At 37.1% G+C, this 22,592-nt stretch overlaps 1 protein-coding gene across 1 annotated transcript in view; it reads left to right on the plus strand.

The window, feature by feature from the left end:
- CPS1 (carbamoyl-phosphate synthase 1) overlaps positions 1 to 22,592 on the plus strand; it is a 135,542-nt gene that overhangs the window by 44,940 nt on the left and 68,010 nt on the right. Inside the window, exons 17-21 of the mRNA XM_081242705.1 lie at positions 10,627 to 10,771; positions 12,247 to 12,457; positions 14,050 to 14,248; positions 16,300 to 16,476; positions 19,807 to 19,925. Of these exons, the coding sequence (XP_081098831.1) occupies positions 10,627 to 10,771; positions 12,247 to 12,457; positions 14,050 to 14,248; positions 16,300 to 16,476; positions 19,807 to 19,925 (851 nt within the window). The remainder of the gene's footprint in view (positions 1 to 10,626; positions 10,772 to 12,246; positions 12,458 to 14,049; positions 14,249 to 16,299; positions 16,477 to 19,806; positions 19,926 to 22,592) is intronic.

The raw sequence follows: 22,592 nt of genomic DNA on the forward strand, positions 1-22,592 counted from the left end.
AACACAGAAATCATGCTTCATGAAATCAGTGACTTTTGCCCACACTCTACTCCCACAGAATAGAGCAGTGTCTTGCAGTACTGGGGCTCAGTAAGTGCTTGTTGAATGAATGAATATGTGTGTAGGCAAAGAGGCTCATGTAACTTTCCATGTAGCAATTATGGGTATGAAGCTGACAGACTTATTGTGACGGCTATTTTTAGGGGTGCTGAATAAATATCAAGCAGAGTTTATACCTTTATCATTATTTACTTTTTAGAGTGAAAAAGAATGAGCCCTTGAATTGTTGACATAAGATTTGAGAACAAACAAATAAAATTAAATGTATTTTAATAACTGCAATGACAAACGTACATGTCTACAAATTGGATTGAGTTTTTCTAAAGTTGCCAAAAAAAAAACCCCGAAGGGAAACATATCTAATATAAATGTTCCTTGTTTCCATCTGGACTTCTGAATCATGTATTTAAAGAAAAGACATGTTTATGGAGGTATACATATTTTTCCTCTTGCATATTAGATGTTCCCAATGTTTTGATTTTTTTAAATTTTTTATTTTTTTAACATCTTTATTGGAGTATAATTGCTTTACAATGGTGTGTTAATTTCTGCTTTATAACAAACTGAATCAGCTATACATATACATATATCCCCATATCTCCTCCCTCCTGCGTCTCCCTCCCACCGTCCCTATCCCACCCCTCTAGGTGGTCACAAAGCACCGAGCTGATCTCCCTGTGCTATGTGGCTGCTTCCCACTAGCTATCTATTTTACATTTGGTAGTATATATAAGTCCATGCCACTCTCTCACTTCGTCCCAGCTTGCCCTTACCCCTCCCTGTGTCCTCAGGGCCATTCTCTATGTCTGCATCTTTATTACTGTCTTGCCCCTAGGTTTTTCAGAAACTTTTTTTTTTTAGATTCCATATATACGTGTTACCATATGGTATTTGTTTTTCTCTTTCTGACTTAATTCACTCTGTATGACAGATTCTATGTCCATCCACCTCACTACAAATAACAATTTTGTTTCTTTTTATGGCTGAGTAATATTCCATTGTATATATGAGCCACTTCTTCTATATCCATTCATCTGTCGATGGACACTTAGGTTGTTTCCATGTCCTGGCTATTGTAAATAGAGCTGCAATGAACATTGTGGTACATGACTCTTTTTAAATTATGGTTTTCACAGGGTATATGCCCAGTAGTGTGATTGCTGGGTTGTATGGTAGTTCTCTTCTTAGTTTTTTAAGGAACCTCCATACTGTTCTCCATAGTGGCTGCATCAGTTTACATTCCCACCAACAGTGCAAGAGGATTCCCTTTTCTTCACACCCTCTCCAGCATTTATTGTTTCTAGATTTTTTGATGATGGCCATTCTGACTGGTGTGAAGTGATATCTCATTGTAGTTTTGAGTTGCATTTCTCTAATGATTAGTGATGTTGAGCATTCTTTCATGTGCTTGTTGGCAATCTGTATATCTTCTTTGGAGAAATGTTTATTTAGGTCTTCTGCCAATTACTGGATTGGGTTGTTGTGTTTTTTGATATTGAGCTGCATGAGCTGCTTGTAAATTTTGGAGATTAATCTTTTGTCAGTTGCTTCATTTGCAAATATTTTCTCCCATTCTGACGGTTGTCTTTTCGTCTTGTTTATGATTTCCTTTGCTATGCAAAAGCTTCTAAGTTTCATTAGGTTCCATTTGTTTATTTTTGCTTTGATTTCCATTTCTCTAGGCGGTGGGTCAAAAAGGATCTTGCTGTGATTTATGTCATAGAGTGTTCTGCCTATATTTTCCTCTAAGAGTTTTATAGTATCTGGACTTACATTTAGGTCTTTAATCAATTTTGAGTTTATTATTGTGTATAGTGTTAGGGAATGTTCTTTTTTTTTTACATCTTTATTGGACTATAATTGCTTTACAATGGTGTGTTAGTTTCTGCTTTATAACAAAGTGAATCAGTTATACATATACATATGTTCCCATATATCTTCCCTCTTGCCTCTCCCTCCCTCCCACCCTCCTTATCCCACCCCTCTAGGTGGTCAAAAAGTACTGAGCTGATCTCCCTGTGCTATGCGGCTGCTTCCCACTAGCTATCTATTTTACGTTTGGTACTGTATATATGTCCATGCCACTCTCTCACTTTCTCACAGCTTACCCTTCCCCCTCCCCATATCCTCAAGTCCATTCTCTAGTAGGTCTGTGTCTTTATTCCTGTCTTGCCCCTAGGTTCTTCATGACATTTTTTTCCCTTAGATTCCATATATATGTGTTAGCATACGGTATTTGTCTTTCTCTTTCTGACTTACTTCACTCTGTGTGACAGACTCTAGGTCCATGCACCTCACTACAAATAACTCAATTTCGTTTCTTTTTATGGCTGAGTAATATTCCATTGTATATATGTGCCACATCTGCTTTATCCATTCATCCGATGATGGACACTTAGGTTGCTTCCATCTCCTGGCTATTGTAAATAGAGCTGCAGTGAACATTTTGGTACATGACACTTTTTGAATTATGGTTTTCTTAGGGTATATGCCCAGTAGTGGGATTGCTGGGTTGTATGGTAGTTCTATTTGTAGTTTTCTAAGGAACCTCCATACTGTTCTCCATAGTGGCTGTATCAATTTACATTCCCACCAGCAGTACAAAGTGTTCCCTTTTCTCCACACCCTCTCCAGCATTTATTGTTTCTAGATTTTTTTGATGATGGCCATTGTGACTGGTGTGAGATGATATCTCATAGTTTTGATTTGCATTTCTCTAATGATTAATGATGTTGAGCATCCTTTCATGTGTTTGTTGGCAGTCTGTATATCTTCTTTGGAGAAATGTCTATTTAGATCTTCTGTCCATTTTTGAATTGGGTCTTTTGTTTTTTTGATATTGAGCTGCATGAGCTGCTTGTAAATTTTGGAGATTAATCCTTTGTCAGTTGCTTCATTTGCAAATATTTTCTCCCATTCTGAGTGTTGTCTTTTGGTCTTGTTTATGGTTTCCATTGCTGTGCAAAAGCTTTGAAGTTTCATTAGGTCCCATTTGTTTATTTTTGTTTTTATTTCCATTTCTCTAGGAGGTGGGTCAAAAAGGATCTTGCTGTGATTTACATCATAGAGCATTCTGCCTATGATTTCCTCTAAGAGTTTGAAAATTTCTAGCCTTACATTTAGGTCTTTAATCCATTTTGAGCTTATTTTTGTGTATGGTGTTAGGGAGTGATCTAATCTCATACTTTTACATGTCCCTATCCAGTTTTCCCAGCACCACTTATTGAAGATGCTGTCTTTTCTCCACGGTACATTCCTGCCTCCTTTATCAAAGATAAGGTGCCATATGTGTGTGTGTTTATCTCTGGGCTTTCTATCCTGTTCCATTCATCTCTATTTCTGTTTTTGTGCCAGTACCATACTGTCTTGATTACTGTAGCTTTGTAGTATAGTCTGAAGTCAGGGAGCCCGATTCCTTCAGATCTGTTTTTCTTTCTCAATAGTGCTTTGGCTATTCGGGGTCTTTTTTGTTTCCATACAAATTGTGAAATCTTTTGTGCTAGTTCTCTGAAAAATGGCATTGGTAGTTTGATAGGGATTGCATTGACCCTGTAGATTCCTTTGGGTAGTATAGTCATTTTCACAAAGTTGATTCTTCCAATCCAAGAACATGGTATATCTCTCCATCTGTTTGTATCAACTTTAATTTCTTTCATCAGTGTCTTACAGTTTTCTGCATACAGGTCTTTTGTGTCCTTAGGTAGGTTTAATTCCAGGTATTTTATTCTTTTTTCAGTGGTAAATGTGAGTGTTTCCTTAACTTCTCTTTCAGATTTTTCATCATTTGTGTATAGGAATGCAAGAGATTTCTGTGCATTACTTTTGTATCCTGCTACTTTACCAAATTCATTGATTAGCTCTAGTAATTTTCTGGTAGAGTCTTTAGGATTCTCTATGTATAGTGACATGTCATCTGCAAACAGTGACAGCTTTACTTCTTCTTTTCCAATTTGGATTCCTTTCATTTCTTTTTCTTCTCTGATTGCTGTGGCTAAAACTTCCAAAACTATGTTGAATAATAGTGGTGTGTGTGGGCGACCTTGTCTTTTTCCTGATCCTAGTGGAAATGGTTTCAGTTTTTCAGCATTGAGAAAGATGTTGGCTCTGGGTTTGTCATATATGGCATTTATTATGTTGAGATAAATTCCCTCTATGCCTGCTTTCTGGAGTGTTTTTATCATAAATGGGTGTTGAATTTTGTTGAAAGCTTTTTCTGCATCTACTGAGATGATCATATGGTTTTTAACTTCAGTTTCTTAATACTATGTAGCACATTGATTGATTTGCATATATTGAAGAGTCCTTGCATTCCTGGATAAACCCCACTTGATCATGGTGTATGATCCTTTTAATGTGCTGCTAGATTCTGTTTGTTAGTATTTTGTTGAGGATTTTTGCATTTATGTTCATCAGTGATATTGGCCTGTAGTTTTCTTTCTTTGTGACATCTTTTTCTGGTTTTGGTATCAGGGTGATGGTGGCCTCATAGAATGAGTTGGGGAGAGTTCCTCCCTCTGCTATATTATGGAAGAGTTTTGGAAGGATAGATGTTAGCTCTTCTCTGAATATTTTATAGAATTTGTTTGAGAAGCCATCTCATCCTGAGCTTTTGTTTCTTGGAAGATTTTTAATCACAGTCTCAATTTCAATGCTAGTGATTGGTCTGTTTATATTTTCTGTTTCTTCCTGGTTCAGTCTCAGAAAGTTATGCATTTCTAAGAGTTTGTCCATTTCTTCTAGGTTGCCCATTTTATTGGCATATATTTGCTTGTAGTAATCTCTCATGATCCTTTGTATTTCTGCAGGGTCAGTTGTTACTTCTTTTTCATTTCTAATTCTATTGATTTGAGTCTTCTCCCTTTTTTTCTTGATGAGTCTGGCTAATGGTTTATCAATTTTGTTTATCTTCTTAAAGAACCAGCTGTTAGTTTTATTGATCTTTGCTGTTGTTTGCTTCTTTTGTTTTTCATTTATTTCTGATCTGATCTTTATGATTTCTTTCGTTCTGCTAACTTTGGTGTTTTGTTGTTCTTCTTTCTCTAATCGCTTTAGGTGTAATGTTAGTTTGTTTATTTGAGGTGTTTCTTGTTTCTTGAGGTAAGATTGTATTGCTATATACTTCCCTCTTAGAAGTGCTTTTGCTGCATCCCATAGGTTTTGGGTCATCATGTTTTTATTGTCATTTGTTTCTAGGTATTTTTTGATTTTCTCTTTGATTTCTTCAGTGATCTCTTGGTTACTAAGTAGTGTATTTTTTAGCCACCATGTGTTTCTATTTTTTACAGATTTTTCCCTGTAATTTATGTCTACTCTCATAGTGTTGTGGTCAGAAAAGATACTTGATAAATTTCAATTTTCTTATACTTACCAGTGCTTGATTTGTGACCCAAGATATGATCTATTATGGAGAATGTTCCATGAGCACTTGAGAAGAAAGTGTATTCTGTTGTTTTTGGATGGAATGTCCTATAAATATTAATTAAGTCTTTCTTGTTTAATGTATCATTTAAAACTTGTGTTGCCTTATTTATTTTAATTTTGGATGACCTGTCCATTGGTGAAAGTGGGGTGTCAAAGTCCCCTACTATGATTGTGTTACTGTCGATTTCCCCTTTTTTGGCTGTTAGCATTTTCCTTATGTATTGAGGTGCTCCTACCTTGGGTGCATAAATATTTTAAATAGCTATATCTTCTTTTATTTATCCCTTGAGCAATATGTAGTGTCCTCTTTGTCTCTTGTAATAGTCTTTATTTTAATGTCTATTTTGCCTGATATGAAAATTGCTACTCCAGCTTTCTTTTGATTTCCATTTGCATGGAGTATCTTTCTCCATCCCCTCACTTTCAGTCTCTTTGTGTCCCTAGGTCTGAAGTAGGGCTCTTGTAGACAGCATGTATATGGGTCTTGTTTTTGCATCCATTCAGCCATTCTGTGTCTTTTGATTGGAGCATTTAATCCATTTACTTTTAAGGTAGTTATCAATATGTATGTTCCTATTACCATTTTCTTAATTGTTTTGGGTTTGTTATTGTAGGTCTTTTCCTTCTCTTGTGTTTCCTGGCTAGCGAAGTTCCTTTAGCATTTGTTGTAAAGCTGGTTTGCTGGTGCTGAATTCACTTAGCTTTTGCTTGTCTCTAAAGGTTTTTATTTCTCAGTCGAATCTCAATGAGTTCCTTGCTAGGTAGAGTAATAATCTTGGTTGTAGGTTTTTCCCTTTCATCACTTTAAATATGTCCTGCCACTCCTTTCTGTCTTGCAGAGTTTCTGCTGAAAGATCAGCTGTTAACCTTATGGGGATTCCCTTGTATGTTATTCATTGCTTTTCCCTTTCTGCTTTTAATATTTTTTCTTTGTATTTAATTTTTGATAGTTTGATTAATATGTGTCTTGGTGTGTTTCTCCTTGGATTTTTCCTGTATGGGACTCTCTGCACTCCCTGGACTTGAATTAACTATTTCCTCTTCCATATTAGGGAAGTTTTCAGCTATGATCTCTTCAAATATTTTGTCAGTCCCTTCCTTTTTCTATTCTTCTTCTGGGATCCCTATAATTCGAACGTTTGTGCATTTAATGTTGTCCCAGAAGTCTCTGAGACTGTCCTCTATTCTTTTCATTCTTTTTTCTTTATTTTGCTCTGCAGTAGTTATTTCCACTATTTTATCTTCCAGGTCACTTATCCATTCTTCTGCCTCAGTTATTCTGCTATTGATTCCTTCTGGAGAATTTTTAATTTCATTTATTGTGTTGTTAATCATTTTTTGTTTGCTCTTTAGTTCTTCTAGGTCCTTGTTAAACATTTCTTGTATCTTCTCTATTCTATTTCCAAGATTTTGGATCATCTTTACTATCATTACTCTGAATTCTTTTTCAAGTCGACTGCCTATTTCCTCTTCATTTGTTAGGTCTGGTGGGTTTTTATCTTGCTCCTTCATATGCTGTGTGTTTCTCTGTCTTCTCATTTTTTTTAACTTACTGTTTTTGGGGTCTCCTTTTTGCTGGCTGAAGGTTCATAGTTCCTGTTGTTTTTGGTGCCTGCCCCCAGATGCTAAGGTTGGTTCAGTGGGTTGTGTAGGCTTCCTGGTGTACGGGACTAGTGCCTGTGTTCTGGTGAATGCGGCGGGATCTTGTGTTTCTCGTGGGCAGGTCTGCATCCGGTGGTGTGTTTTGTGTTGTCTTTGTCCTTATGATTTTAGGCAGCCTCTCTTCTAATGGGTTAGGTTGCATTCCTGTCTTGCTAGTTGTTTGGCATAGGGTGTCCAGCACTGTAGCTTGCTGGTCGTTGAGTGGAGCTGGTTCTTAGTGTTGAGATGGAGATCTTTGGGTGAACTGTCGCCGTTTAATATTATTTGGAGCTGGGACATGTCTTGAGGACCAATGTCCTGAACTCAGCTCTCCCACCTCAGAGCACAGTCCTGACACCCAGCTGGAGCACCAAGACCCAGTCATCCACACAGCTCAGAAGAAATGGGAAAGAAAATGAAAGAAAGAAAGAAAAAAAACAACAAAATTAAGTTATTAAAATAAAAAATAACAAATAATTTTTTTAAATAGTAATATTTAAAAGTAATAAAAAAAGGAAAAAAGAAAGAAGAGGGCAACCAAACCAAAAAACAAATCCACCAATAATAACAAGCACTAAATTTATACTAAAAAAAAAAAAAAACAAAAGCAGACAGACAGAACCCTAGGACAAATGGTAAAAGCAAAGCTATAGGGACAAAATCACACAAAGAAGCATACACATACACACTCACAAAAAGAGACAAAGGAAAAAAATATATATATCTGTGCTCCCAAAGTCCATTACCTCAATTTCATGATGATTCGTTGTCTCTTCAGGTATTCCACAGATTCAGGGTACATCAAGTTGACTGTGGATATTTAATCCGCTGCTCCTGAGGCTGCTGGGAGAGATTTCCCTTCCTCTTTGTTCCCATAGCTCCTGGGGTTCAGCTTTGGATTTGGCCCCCCCTCTGCATGTAGGTCACCTGAGGGCATCTGTTCTCGCTCAGACAGTACAAGTTTAAAATAGCAGCTGATTAGGGGGCTCTGGCTTACTCAGGCCAGGGGGAGGGAGGGGTAGAGAATGCAGGGTGAGCCTGTGCAGGCAGAGGCTGGTGTGATGTTGCATCAGCCTGAGGCACAACATGTAGTCTCCTGGGGAAGTTGTCCCTGGATCCCGGGACCCTGGCAGTGGCGGGCTGCACAGGCTCCCGGGTGGGGAGGTGTGGATAGTGACCTGTGCTCACACACAGTCTTCTTAGTGGCTGCAGAAGCAGCCTTAGCGTCTCATGTCCATGCCTGTCTCTGGTGTCTGCGCTGATAGCCGCAGCTCGCGCCCATCTCTGGAGCTCGTTTAGGCGGTGCTCTGAATCCCCTCTCCTCGCGCACCCCGAAACAATGGTTTCTTGCCTCTTAGGCAGGTCCAGACTTTTTTTCCCGGACTCCCTCCTGGCTAGCCGTGGCACACTAGCCCCTTCAGGCTGTGTTCACGCAGCCAACCCCAGTCCTCTCCCTGGGATCTGACCTCCGAAGCCCGAGCCTCAGCTCCCAGCCTCCCACCCCCCGCGGGTGAGCAGACAAGCCTCTCGGGCTGGTGAGTGCTGGTTGGCACCGATCCTCTGTGCGGGAATCTCTCCGCTTTGCCCTCTGCATCCCTGTTGCTGCGCTGTCCTCCGTGGCTCCGAAGCTCACCCGCTCCGCCACCCGCAGTCTCCGCCCGCGAAGGGGCTTCCTAGTGTGTAGAAACCTTTCCTCCTTCACGGCTCCCTCCCACTGGTGCAGGTCCCGTCCCTATCCTTTTGTCTCTGTTTATTCTTTTTTCTTTTGCCCTACCTAGGTACGTGGGGAGTTTCTTGCCTTTTGGGAGGTCTGAGGTCTTCTGCCAGCGTTCTAGGTGTTCTGTAGGAGTTGTTCCACATGTAGATGTATTTCTGTTGTATTTGTGGGGAGGGAGGTGATCTTCACGTCTTAGTCTTCCGCCATCTTGAAGGTCTCCCCCCACCAATGTTTTTAGTATTAACAACCTCATTATTACTGTCAGTCGTGACCAATGTATACTTATTCTCAATTAAAAATGCATTTTTTACAGTATAAAAAGCATTCTAAATACTCAGTTCTCTAAAAATATTTACAATGAAGACAACTTTGGAATGGGATATTTTAAAATTATTTATATTCCTCTAAAATAGTTAGTAAGCTGTTGAATGGTTTTCTTTGTTGAAACCCTAGCTTTTCATTTGAGAATAATGACTTGTATTGTTATATCCCAAGCTACCGCTTACTCTCTTGAGATTATATTTAGCATTATTAGAAACTGCATTAACCTGATCTAGGTCCCTAAATTAATCTTTGTATAAAATATGAGACTTGAAAGAGAAAGAAGAAGCTGAGGCAACAGGTGAAGATGATCTCAATAGTCCTTGTGTCCGGTCTACTCCATTAGAATGCAAAAGCCTTCCTCAGATTCATCTCCTTTGTTTCCCAGATTTTTTTTTCTATTAGCAGGCTATGCTAATGACAAATAAATCATTATTAAATTGTTCACACTGGCTACAGAGTTTCCTAACCACTTTGAAAACCTCATCATGGGTAGCTGTGGGGACAACTGTGTTACATTTTGAAGCGCACATGCTGGAGCCTGTAGTGTTTGCTGAGGTTAAAAAAACAGTGTTGAGACACATCATGGAATAACTTACATTGAGTTATTATTTCATTATGCTACCTGCTAATAATTTGAAAAATTCAAATTACTTTCCCCAGTTGCTTTCTTTTAGTTTCATTGCCATAAAAAATCAAATATATTATGAGACAAAGGGACATTTCTGTCTTGGATTTTCAGCCACTAAATGTCCTAAGGTCGGAGACCACCTCTTTTAGATTTTGGGTTCAGCATTCTACCCACCAGTGGGTACAGAGTAAATAAGGAATGATAATTATACTAATTCATATCTGTTTAATCAGGCAGGCATGATACACGATTCAGTATTTAAGCACTTAGGCAGTGATTACCCATAATAATAGTCGTGTATGATTCTTTTAATTCCCAAGTTTCATATGCCATCTTGGCTAACTGTTTACAACCATCATCATCTCCTTTCTTCTCCTCATCAACATCAACTGACTTTTATTGTGTGTGTTCTTTACAAAGCACCCTCAGCTATTTTAGAGAAAGACAGAATCTTTAGACTTATTTTTCCATATTTATTTGCACTTATCACATCTCTGCTTTCACAGAAGCCTAGCTGCAAAAATAATTTCATTTCCCTTTGCCTGATTGCTCAATTATTTTCTCTTTTTCCTAAATTAGTTTGATTTAATGTCATATCAGCACTTTGAATGGCAAGCCTCAATAATGTAAATCAAGCATATTCACTGCAGAATGCTATTCCTAGTACCTCACTGATTTTCTGACACATTGTGCCTTCTGGAGCATAGAGGAGGATGGAGACTAAGCTTAAGACTTCAGTGCAGACCAGGATTTAGGCCAGGGCGCTTTGCCAAATAGCCATGTTAATGCTAGTGCCTTTCCTTACTCTTTGATGTCTTTTGTCACCAATTTCCAGGCCTTTGCTATGACCAACCAGATTCTGGTGGAGAGGTCAGTGACAGGTTGGAAAGAAATAGAATATGAAGTGGTCCGAGATGCTGATGACAACTGTGTCACTGTCTGTAGCATGGAAAATGTTGATGCCATGGGCGTTCATACAGGTAGGCAAGGAATCTTCAAGCATTATGGTAATGGCTTCAGCTCACATCTCTGATGGCTCATAGCAGTCTTTATTAAGTTCTTTTCTTTAAATTACTATTCTTAGCATACACATTAGTGATAAAATTTTACACATATATAGTATTTTACAGCATTGAAAATACTCTCATATTTAATTTGATCTTCACAGAAACCCTCTGAAGTAGGGCAGATATTATTATCCTGATTTCATTTGAGGAAGGGGTTAAATATAAGCAATACTGTGAAGGTAAAATCTGTAAGACTTGGTGTTGAGAAGTAAGGCATGAGGTTAAGAAGGCTTGAAGCAGACTGGGTGTTAGTCACCAAGTGAATGAGAAAATAGCCACAATAAATAGAAATAGTTGGAATAAATAGGTTTCTCAGGAAGGGAAACTAGTTAGACTAGAGGGCAAAGATGATGACTTAGGATTTAGAAATGCTAAAGTTTAAAAGTGGGCGGAACTCTCAAGAAGAGAATGTAGAGCTGGAATTCAGGAAAGAGGATAGAAATAAAGAAGTTGATGCAAGGTCATTGGAAGTCTTGGTATAAAGAAAATAGCGGAAGCTGGAAGCATAGACTAAGAGTTAAAGGGCATAGGTGTAGAAGGAAAGAGAATAGGGTCAAGGACCAAACCCTGGGAAACATTTAGATTTATAGGGCAGAAGAAAAAGGACGGATTGGTGTTGAAGAAAAAGAAGGGAATGATAGTTACCATATAAGCCAATGCACAAAAATATTTTATAAAAGAGCTTTGGTTTTGACTGTAGAGAATACTGTGAAAGTTCAAGAATGAAGATTTAATGTTTGCTTTTGGATGTTCAAGAGGACAGTTTCAGTGCAAAGTTGGTTATGTGAGCCATATGGAAAGGAATTATATGACTCTGAGTGATAAGAACTGGTAAATTTTCAAAAGGTTTAGTCATTTAAGGAATGAGAGAGTTGGTTCTTATAACCATCTGGCAGTTCAGAGAGGGACTTCTTGAGCCTGCAGTGATCTGAGCTTGTTTGTAGGCAGAAGGGATGGTGACTAAGGACTAAGAGATTGAAGATACAGGGGCCTATAATTGGAGAGAAGTGAGAAAATGGGAAAGGATGAGATTTAGAAAATTGATGGGTGAGAGCCAGTCTGGGTGAAGAGGAGCTGATATTTTATGGAAGGAAGAACTTGAGAGCTAATTTATGAGACATAGAAGGGAAATTGAAGAAGTTAATGTCAATCCAGTAAGTAGATGACTAAGCCTTGATAGCTTCATGATCTTGGGAAAGCTTAGAGTGATTTCTGTAAATATGTCAGAGTAATACAGGTAAAACCATCAGAGGGAATGTGCCTTGTATGTATTTCCCTAAGATAATTCTTTTCCCAGCAAACCCTCAGCCTATTCTGTTTCTTGTTAAGTTACTAAAGTTGCTTATTTAGATATGCTACCAAATAACAAGTGTTGCTTGGATGTACAGGTGATTCAGTTGTTGTGGCCCCTGCCCAGACGCTCTCCAATGTGGAGTTTCAGTTGTTGAGACGTGTTTCAATCAATGTCGTTCGCCACTTGGGCATTGTGGGTGAATGCAACATTCAGTTTGCCCTTCATCCTACCTCAATGGAATACTGCATCATTGAAGTGAATGCCAGACTGTCCCGAAGCTCTGCCCTGGCCTCAAAAGCTACTGGGTAAGGCCAGAACGATTGACCATGGGTTTGCAGATTGAACTGGAAAATTGAAAGCTAGTGGAAGACTGTGCTGCATTTGCAAACTATAGTCCCCATTTCTGTATGCTGACTCCCAGTCATGTCCTATGGACATGGTTATTAATGAGCCTGCTGCCAGATTGAGGCAAATGGTATTGCTAGCTGGCTTTGTTTGCTGGCTAATCATAAACTAATCAAGATCTGAGTGGTCAAAGCAGGCTGTGAAAAATCTGCTTCTTAATTGCACTTTGCAGATGTTGTTAAAAAGTACAAATTAATCCTAATTTTAGTCACTCACTGACTTTTTTAGGTATATAACAAATTTTGGACAAAGAATAGAGTTCACTTGTCTCAAGCATGCAATCACATTATTTTATTTTAGCAAAACTTCACAAGACCAAACAACAGTATGTTTTTTCTATAGGTAAATCTTGCAACTAAATAAATAAATTTGTATCTATTTAACAATTGCTAGCAAGCATGACTGGAAGGAACACTAATTAATATCTTTTGTTTCTATTAATATCTTTAACATCTGGTATTTAAATTACATGACATTTAAAAAATATTACTGGGCTTCCCTGGTGGTGCAGTGGTTGAGAGTCCGCCTGCCTATGCAGGGGACACGGGTTCGTGCCCCGGTCTGGGAAGATCCCACATGCCGTGGAGCGGCTGGGCCCGTGAGCCATGGCCTCTGAGCCTGTGCGTCCGGAGCCTGTGCTCCACAACGGGAGAGGTCACAACAGTGAGAGAGGCCCGTGTACTGCAAAAAAAAAAAAAAAAAAAAAAAGAAAATTACCTCTAAAGCTATTTTTATGTAGCTAGACAGTGCTACATGGAGTGTGGAAGGAGTGATGAGCTAAACAAGAGTCAGGAGACCTGAGTTCTCCTTCTGGTCCTTCTACTAATTTTGGGACTTCGGATACATCACTAATGTCTCTGTCAGTTTCTTCACCTCTTAGGTGGGGAAGTTGTACTAAAGGACTCATATGTAATTCTATAGTTCTGTGAATTAATTTTTCAAATACAGCTACCCAAACTGACATTCCAGAAGAGTATGGTCAAGTTTCCAGAGTGTTAATTGTGTAAGGAGCCCAAAGTTCAAAGATAATTTGGAAACAGAGCAAGGACTCAGACTTTCAAGGACTGCATTTTATGACCTTTACATACCCCATAGTACCAGCTAACTCCACCATCTTCCTAGGTGCAAACATGTATATATTTTTATAAAAGAATATTTTGCAGATTCTTATCTTAGTGGAACTTATACACAAGTAAGTACTTTATTTATCAAGGAAGCTATTGATTTTGGGTTGAAGACGTGAAGGTTGGGAGTTGTAGCACTGCATGTCAGGCATAGACAGTGAACTCTTTTGTGATCTGTGCCTCTGTACTTTATCATGACTGACTTTATTTTATAAGGAGCTCTTAAATTTTCATACAGAACTGAGAATCAGGTGTGTTTTATACCTTGATGTGAAATAATACCAGAATTTCTAAGAAAAACCCATTTATATTTTGAGCTGTTTTTAATACTTACTGCTGAAAGAAAAAAAATGTCTCCTCCTTTATAGCTACCCATTGGCATTCATTGCTGCAAAGATTGCCCTAGGAATTCCACTTCCAGAAATCAAGAACGTGGTATCAGGGAAAACATCAGCCTGCTTTGAACCGAGCCTGGATTACATGGTTACTAAGATTCCTCGCTGGGACCTTGATCGTTTTCACGGCACTTCTAGCCGAATTGGTAGCTCTATGAAAAGTGTAGGAGAGGTGAGTCCTTGGTTAATTCCTCTCTTTCATCCTTGTTCTCAGTTATTTTGTCCAACCCTAATGTCATTGAATGTCTTCACTTTCCTTGGATACTGGGTTACTGATTGGAGGATACATATGAATTTCATTTCCTCCCTAGTGTTTCCACATAAGGTTTAGCTGTTTTAAATCTTAATTTTTTTATCATGCTTCAAGGTGCACAATAGAATTGTAACTCAAATGCCAGGAAAAGTTTTGTTGGTAGTGTTTCTGCCAAATCAACAACTGTTATCTAGTTTACATTTCCTGGAAAGGTTCCCCTTTCACAATGTGCATGGGAAAATTTGTAGGCCAAGGAATATGAGATAATTTTGTAATGTGTTAATTTAGGGTTTATTATCTGAAAGGTTTTTGTCTTCAGTGAATATTTAACACTTTACATTTAGTTCAACTCAAGTTAGCAAACATTTCCTGAGTTCTTACTACATGCAAGACCCTGGGATGATAAAAACAGTGAATAATATGTAGGTAATTGTGACATTATCTCCAGCTGGTGAGTTCAGAATATATTCACAGAACTAAGTATAATATGAATTAAACTGTGGTAAAAGTTAGAATGCAGTATTTATATGCAGGTGCTGTGAGAATGTAGTAGAATAGGGTCAGGGAAAGCCACAATAGATATTCCACTGAAAAATAGCAAAATCGTCACTTAATGAATATGAAGTTTAATAATATAAAGTATTAAAAAGGACATATTTTGAGCAAACACAGTTATGTATTCCTTTATTATTATGTTTACTTCTCTTTTATTGAATGTACTCCATATACTATTATGTACAGTGTACTTTAATGAAGATTCATGGTGAATTATTTATAGAATTAGTTACTTTAGGGCCAACTCTTAAATATATAATACTTAAAATTTTTCTTAAATATTCCAAAAATATTTTCTTAATTTGATAGTTCCATAAACTATCTTATATCTGGTACCCTCTCCTATGCTTAGGCTAGCAAATCTATGAATATATTGTCTAACTCTTCAAATACCACTATGCCTCATAAATTACATATCTGAATTGGACTAATATTTTGTTTATCCCTGCTCTTGAGATTCTTCCCTTATTTCTAATTAAATTTGGAGCAGTGTGAAAAGGTTATCTGTTTGGCTTTAGTGATCTTTGAATGTGTAGCTTGTCACGCAGTTGACATGAAGACTTACTAAACTGACATTAATGAGAATTCAGGTCTATTTGAGGCATCACGGAAGTTTACTGAAGGCAGTGTTATGACTGTTATTATTTTAAATTGTAGACCAAAAATGCATGGCAATCTATTATTCCATGGAAAGAATCAAAGACAGTATTTATTCACTGAAAATAACTGGGTAGGCTTCAAGGTTAATTTTAGTTCTCACTTGTAACTTGTCCAAACTAAATCACCACATGGTTTTCCTAATTGATTAGCATACAATCAGCTGCAAAGATTGTGGGAAGACATGTTGAATTTGTCATGGGGAATTTAGTCTCCTATATTCAAAATCTGAATCTGTCAGTATTTGTTATGATTCTCAAGGTTCTATTAATATTAATGCTTAGCTATAAAGAAAACCAACCTGTCTGGGATACTGACTGATACCCATTTAGAAATAGTTCTGTTTTTGTGTTAATATATGTCTGGTTTCTCTTCATTTGCTTTTTTATTCTAAAGGACATCTGCATGAAAGCAAGATCTTATTATCTTATTAAGGAAGGGTCTATGTTCTCTGGCCACAGATTCTTTCTTTTAATGCTATGGTCCAGAGCAAGTACAGGTGATTTCCTCATCAGTCTTAGCAAATCAAGCTAAATTCCCTAAGTGGTAAAAGAGTGACCAAATGATGTTAAAGACTCATTACATCAAAACCATGGTAAAAAGGCAAGAAAGAAAAATAACTTAAATTTGAGTAGCATTCTTCTGATATATGTCTTATTACTAAGTCTTTTCTGAAAAATAGTCAACTTCTAGCTTTGTTACAAATTAAAAATATGCAAGCTCTTTTTAAAAATATGAGTCTTAAATGTGTATTACAGGTCATGGCTATTGGTCGCACCTTTGAGGAGAGTTTCCAGAAGGCTTTACGGATGTGCCACCCTTCTATAGCTGGTTTTACTTCGTGTCTCCCAATGAACAAAGAGTGGCCATCCAACATTGATCTCAGAAGAGAGCTGGCTGAACCATCCAGCATCCGCATCTATGCCATCGCCAAGGTAATATGTGACAAGGGGCCGAGAGCTACCTTTTTTTTCCTTTCCCAGAATACAGTCAGCTTGGACTTTAATGTAAAACTGAATCACAAAGTGGTCTTGAATTCAGGAATTTTTGGAAAATCTTTAATTCTCTTTAATAGTATTAAACTGGAGATTTCTATGGACTTCATCAGATTATTCTATAGCTAATGAAAAATTACCCTTTTTTATTTTCACCTTAAGCCTGGACTTAAAGGGAACACTGCAGTTTTAAAGGATGATCACATAGATAAAATATTCTTCCCTTTTAGTACGTATATTATCAATACTCTTAAATGTTTGATAATATTGACTTATGATTTCCCATCACTCTCATTACTTGCTCATTGAAAATGTGTAAAATTATATTTTAGAAAGGAAGATGCGTAAAATGGTATCACTTAGTATGTCCTACCTAAGACTCTAGAATAATCTTTATTTATTTGATTCTTCTTCTGTGTTTAAACAACAAACTCTAAAGAACTTCCATGATTATAGACTTTTCTATGTAATTATTTTATTGGTCTTACTTATAGAACAAAAACGCCCCACATTTCTCACTTCCACCCACTAGTTCCCTTTAATGCAAATTAAATGCCATATTAATCTCCTTTCATGTTTACTATGCTTAGAGTTTTGAAGTTTTAGTCCATCTGATTTTATAAAAGGTGATTTGGGCAGCTGGGATCTGTCTGGTCAGAAATCCTTGAATTGCTTTTTGACATTTAAGGAAGGTTAGGTATTAATCCTCCAACAGTACCAAACCACACTGGAGCTACAAAATCCTCTGACCATTTTATGTGTGTGTATGTACATGTGGGATGAGTTGATGAAAATATGAATTTTGTCTTTAAAAAGGGAATCTGTCTTTGTGACTTGTCTTTGTAGCAACAGAAAAATGCTGTTAGTGATTTCGAACTCTGCAACTTTTATGCTCATATATAGAAGGAGGAGAGGGAATGTTTCCTTCATTGCATTTAATGTATATTCTCCTCACCTTTATGGTTTCTAAATGCAGAATATTTGATTTCCATTGAAATTCTGAAGTAGTCTGAGAGATACTAGTATTTTTTGATGGACATTTCTCAAAGTTGACTTTCAAGGGAATAGAGAATTAACATTTTTCCATGGTGGTGGGAGTGATAATAGTAATGAGACATCATTCTAGAAAGATGTTTCACCTTCTTTATTGTTCTTATTTCAGTCTTTTGTTTAAAAAGCAACCTACAACATTCATACATGTGTATATACGTGTATGTGTGTGTATGTATGTATACATATCATTTTTTTTCCAGACAAAGGACAGTAAATAGATTTTTTCCTTGAGTCTAGTAATCATACTTCTGCCATTTTGAGGTGGATGAACAAGGGAAGTATTTCCAAGTTCCCAGTGAGGCTGTAAAACTCAAGCATATCTCTCATTCTTTCCTAACAGACTTATAAAGGATGAGAATTCAGGGAAAATGTGTGGAGATTCTCTCTTCCACAGAGTATGAGCAAGAAGTGCAGGGTCTGAGGTATAAATTATTGCCTGCCAGCGTGCTGGGAGAAGGAACTGATTTCTGTTTGTTAGAGGTCATCATTACTGTTCATTTCCACAGCAACCAGGAACTTGGTGATTTTGACAAAGAGTGTAAGGAGTGTGGTGGGCTGAAGGGGAAAAAGAATGAAGGGAGTGAGTAAATCTTTGCTCGCTTTCATACTTCTTAGAAAGGGCAACTTGCTCTGAGGTCTGATTTTTGCAGCAGTCTTATTTCAGGATGACTGGATCATCACCTCTTTTGATTTGGGGAGAATACAGGGCATTGTTTTTATTTGGGGAACATTAGAGTAACCTCAAACTTGTTTGGGGTCATTACGAACTTCATTATGGCTGTGTGACATGGCAAAGCTGCAGCTCTTGAAAGACCGGCAGGATCTTGCTTTCTGTTCAGAGCTGTGGATGTGATTCTAGTTGGCCTTCCTCACAGTAAAATGACTGCAGATTCTAGGTCCTTCATCAGTCGCAGGGTGATTACTGTGTGCGATTGTGTGAAAATGTCCTTTGGTCTATCAAAAGTGTCACTACTACCTTAAGGTTCTATTCCCCTCACAGTGTTCATGGTCAAACAGCCAATTGTCCCTTAATCCCTTGGCAAATAAGGCATAATATTAAGTCCTTGGGAACCTGGCTATAGTTATAGGGAGAATTAAATAAGAAAACATAAATAGACTTATGAAATGAATATGTCTTTTAGTATTCACATTAGATGTCATTTTATTCTAGTGAATAGAATTATGAGCTATATTGTTTCTCAACATGTATGATCATGGTCTCTCTGATACCAGAAACAAGTAAAAGTTTTAGGAAAATTAAGCTCCCTTGGTTGAAATATAACAGCAGTTATTAGTTCATATATTTCCTAATGGGATTTAAAAATATAGTGTGCCATAATAAAATATGTTGTTTTGAAATATTTGATTATCATTTTTCATTGAGTATAAATATGTATCTAAACATAGAAAAGAATAAGAGTAGGCATCTTTTGAATATAAAGGTTTTGGTTTTGAGAGTTTATCTCTTCTTTCAGCTGCCTTTTGTACTCAGCTTAATGACCCATAGCTGTAATTTTACTTTTGAGAAATTGCTAAACTAAGCTTGAGGAAAAAGCTGAGCTGCCTATCAGAACAGAAGTTATTACTACATTGTTTTGGAATATATTAGGATTTTGTAAAGTGCCTGTCTTAGCACAAAAGGCACAGTAACTGATTCAAAATAATTTTTTGTTTGAAGTCTTCTGTGAGGAAATATTTGAGAGAAATAACACCAAGCCAAATGTGATCCATAAATTCTCAATGACTGGTTTGTGTGAATATGGAATGAAGTGATAAAAATATGCTAAATATGCTAAAGGGTAATTATCCAAAATACAAGTTAAATGATCATTATATTGATTCTACATTTTCTTACCAAGTTGGATTAACTATAGTTTCAAGATATTCTCTTTAATGCCAAAAAGATATACCAGATTTAGAATATAATTGGTAACACAGTCATATAAAAAGCAGGGAAGCAGAGCCTGTTACAGAGATTTTTCTGAGCACACACTACTCTGATGAACTCACAGTACCTCCTGTGCATGCCATTTGTGGATAGAGTTGGCAGTATCTGTAGGTTTATTGGGAGGAACGTCAACGAAGTGATATCAGTTTCATTCTCAGTCTATAGCCTCAGGCTCTCTTAACATGGAGAGGAATGGCTGCTATATTTTCAACCAAATAAGACCTTTATAAGATGTTTGCCAAAGAAAGCATCTATTCTCCTTTTGGCAGGCCTTGGAAGACAATGTGTCCCTGGATGAGATTATGAAGCTCACATCCATTGACAAGTGGTTTTTGTATAAGATGCGTGACATTTTAAGCATGGAAAAGACACTAAAAGGGCTCAACAGGTAAGGCACTAGTGCTCTGATTCACTCCAGGTATCTTCTGTGCAGTTTTGTCTTCCTCTTACCCTTACACATTTGGCCAAAATTCTGCTTCAGTGAAGTAAATAGTGCCAATGCTGCAAAGCAATAGCCATAACCAGAAGAAATGGCGGTTTTTAGATGTTTACCTTTTTAAAGGCATCTATTAATAATTTTAATTGTCTTTTACCCCTGCCCTACCCTTGACATGAAACATAGTGATGTTTTTATTAGGTCTTCTGAATTTACAAAAATTGGTGTACATTTATGAATTGATGTGCTATTTAATTACCAGACATTACCTAGATTTAAATTTTATTAATCAATAATGAAATGAATACTATTTCTGTTTTCTATACATTTTCCAAGTTCTGAAGTCTATTTTTCTCTTTTAATATCAACCTACGTATTGCTGTGTATTGCTGAGCAAACATATTCCTCTTGCATTCTACTGATATTTTTAACATTGGGACATCCAGTTCAGCATACAAATAAGCCACATTAAATTTTTGTTAATAGACTCTTTACCTCTCACTAATTTGCATTTTTATCTCCTTTATGGCCAATTATTTTTAAAATTTTATTTCATGTTCAGAATATTCCGATAATGTCAGTGTTTTAAAATCTACTTTTTTCTATTTTCTGAGAAGATCGTTTGTTGAGGCAGCTCAGGCATATGAAGTCACAGATAGGTTTTAAACTTGGATCTGTGATAACAGGAACATGTATTACCAGTTTAAGAAAGACAGTGTAATTCTCTTTAGCTTCTCCCCTTTAAGAGGGCTTTGAAATACACTACTACTGGAAAGAAATCTCACCTACAAGCCTAGGCACATGTTTAGAGAGGGAAAAATTTTGTTTGCAGAAATTATCCTCAAATGATTTTAGTAAATGTAGAAAAATTAATTGCTTAAAATGTTGAAAACAGTGGAAGCTCTCAAAGCCTGGATTTCTCGACTATTTAGAAACTGCAACATATAATCGGGTTACTGGGTTTACCTAATCAAAATGTACACAAACTGGGCAATAAAAATGTACACAAACTGGGCACTTGCTTTTCTTATTCAGCAGAGGAGGTTCTTTTTCATCTATTCAACAATCACCCACAACAAATGCTTGGTTTTGAAAATGGGGGACTCCAATCTGCCAAAAATGAAACTAGCTGTAGTTGCTTGTAAGTCATCCTTTGTAGTGATCATATAAAATGAACAGTAGATAGAAGTTAAGAATTGAGCCTATACATTCATCTTAGAATTTTGCTGACTTGAGGTTTCCTTTCTTGGTTTATGATGCCAGCAGAACTTCTGTGTTGAATTATAGTCTGTTCCACTGTTTTCAGTTTCAGACAACTGATTTCAAATGCCTGTGAAACCATTCCAATTAAACCACATGAGGGTGCTAGAAACTTACAGTATGCCAACCATAGCAGTGGAAGAGTCCTGGGGTGAAAAACAGCAGATGTTATTGTGATTTAAATTTCCACTTGATATACATTCTGATTTTTGGACAAATTCAATGTTTTAATTGAATAGTTTTTGTTACAAACAGAAGGCAGGTTGAAATTCTAACTAAGCAGAAATAAGTGTATATTGATAGTGAAAAAGCTGTTTGGAGGATTATTAGAACGACTCACAGTCATAGGTCACTTAAAACATCGTTCTGACTTCAACATTCTATTGCATTTTTTGCTGTTAATTTGACATTTTAAAATAAAGTCTCCATTTTCTGGCATAAGTATAATTGTAAATAGAGATTTTTCTATTGTTCATAATCATCTACAATAATTTTTTATATACAACTTAATAATTTAAAAGATTCTAAGACATAATACTTAAAATTGTCTCTTGCTTCAAGACCTCAACAGAGGATTCATGGTGTTAGTAAACCTAAACTCTGAACTTATTATTATCTGATGGACACTTTACGTCCTTTTTTTTTGAGTATCTTAGATGCACACATAGCAATTCAATAATGACTGTTATTTAGAGGTGTTGGATAAATAGAATAAGAACAGATGGCTACTGAAGCTACCTGTCTCAGTCATTCTGTGGCACATTGGGATCTGAAGTTGAAAGGATATTGCAACTGATGGTGGGTGAGTGCAGGACTTACATTTTTTTTTGTTTGTTTTTGCCCTATTTTGATTATCTTCATGATTAGCCTGGATTATGACATCGTCTGCTTTTTTTCAGCCTCTTAATATCCAGAGAGGCTTGGTCATAAAGGCAGATACTGTTCCAACAGTAATAGCTGTCTAATAACAGTTGGCATTATATGGCTGAGTTATATATTGGAGGAAGGTTAAGGTCAGCTGGTTCATTTGTATCTGTGATTTGTTTCAAAATTTCAACTGCTCCCACGTTCGAAAGGCTGACTTTAGATGTAGACCCAGGAAGTAGCTATTTATTTGGTCTGATTTGGGCCGACCCCCAAATTATCTTGCCTGTACATGTCTCTGGTACCAATGTGCCCAGGTCCCTTTGCAATTTTCTTATAAGTTCCTGGGAAAATGGGCAGTGGGGATCTTAATTAGGAGAAAGGAGAAACTTAAAGAGAGGATGAAGTGTAGAATGCTAGACGTGGGTTAAGCTTCACCGGTTCCTTCCTGTGCGCTGGAAGGAGCACAGGCTATGGAGCCAGTCAGATACGTGG

The sequence above is a fragment of the Mesoplodon bidens genome, assembly GCF_964165515.1.
Source record: "Mesoplodon bidens genome assembly, chromosome: 8".
NCBI lineage: Eukaryota > Metazoa > Chordata > Mammalia > Artiodactyla > Ziphiidae > Mesoplodon > Mesoplodon bidens.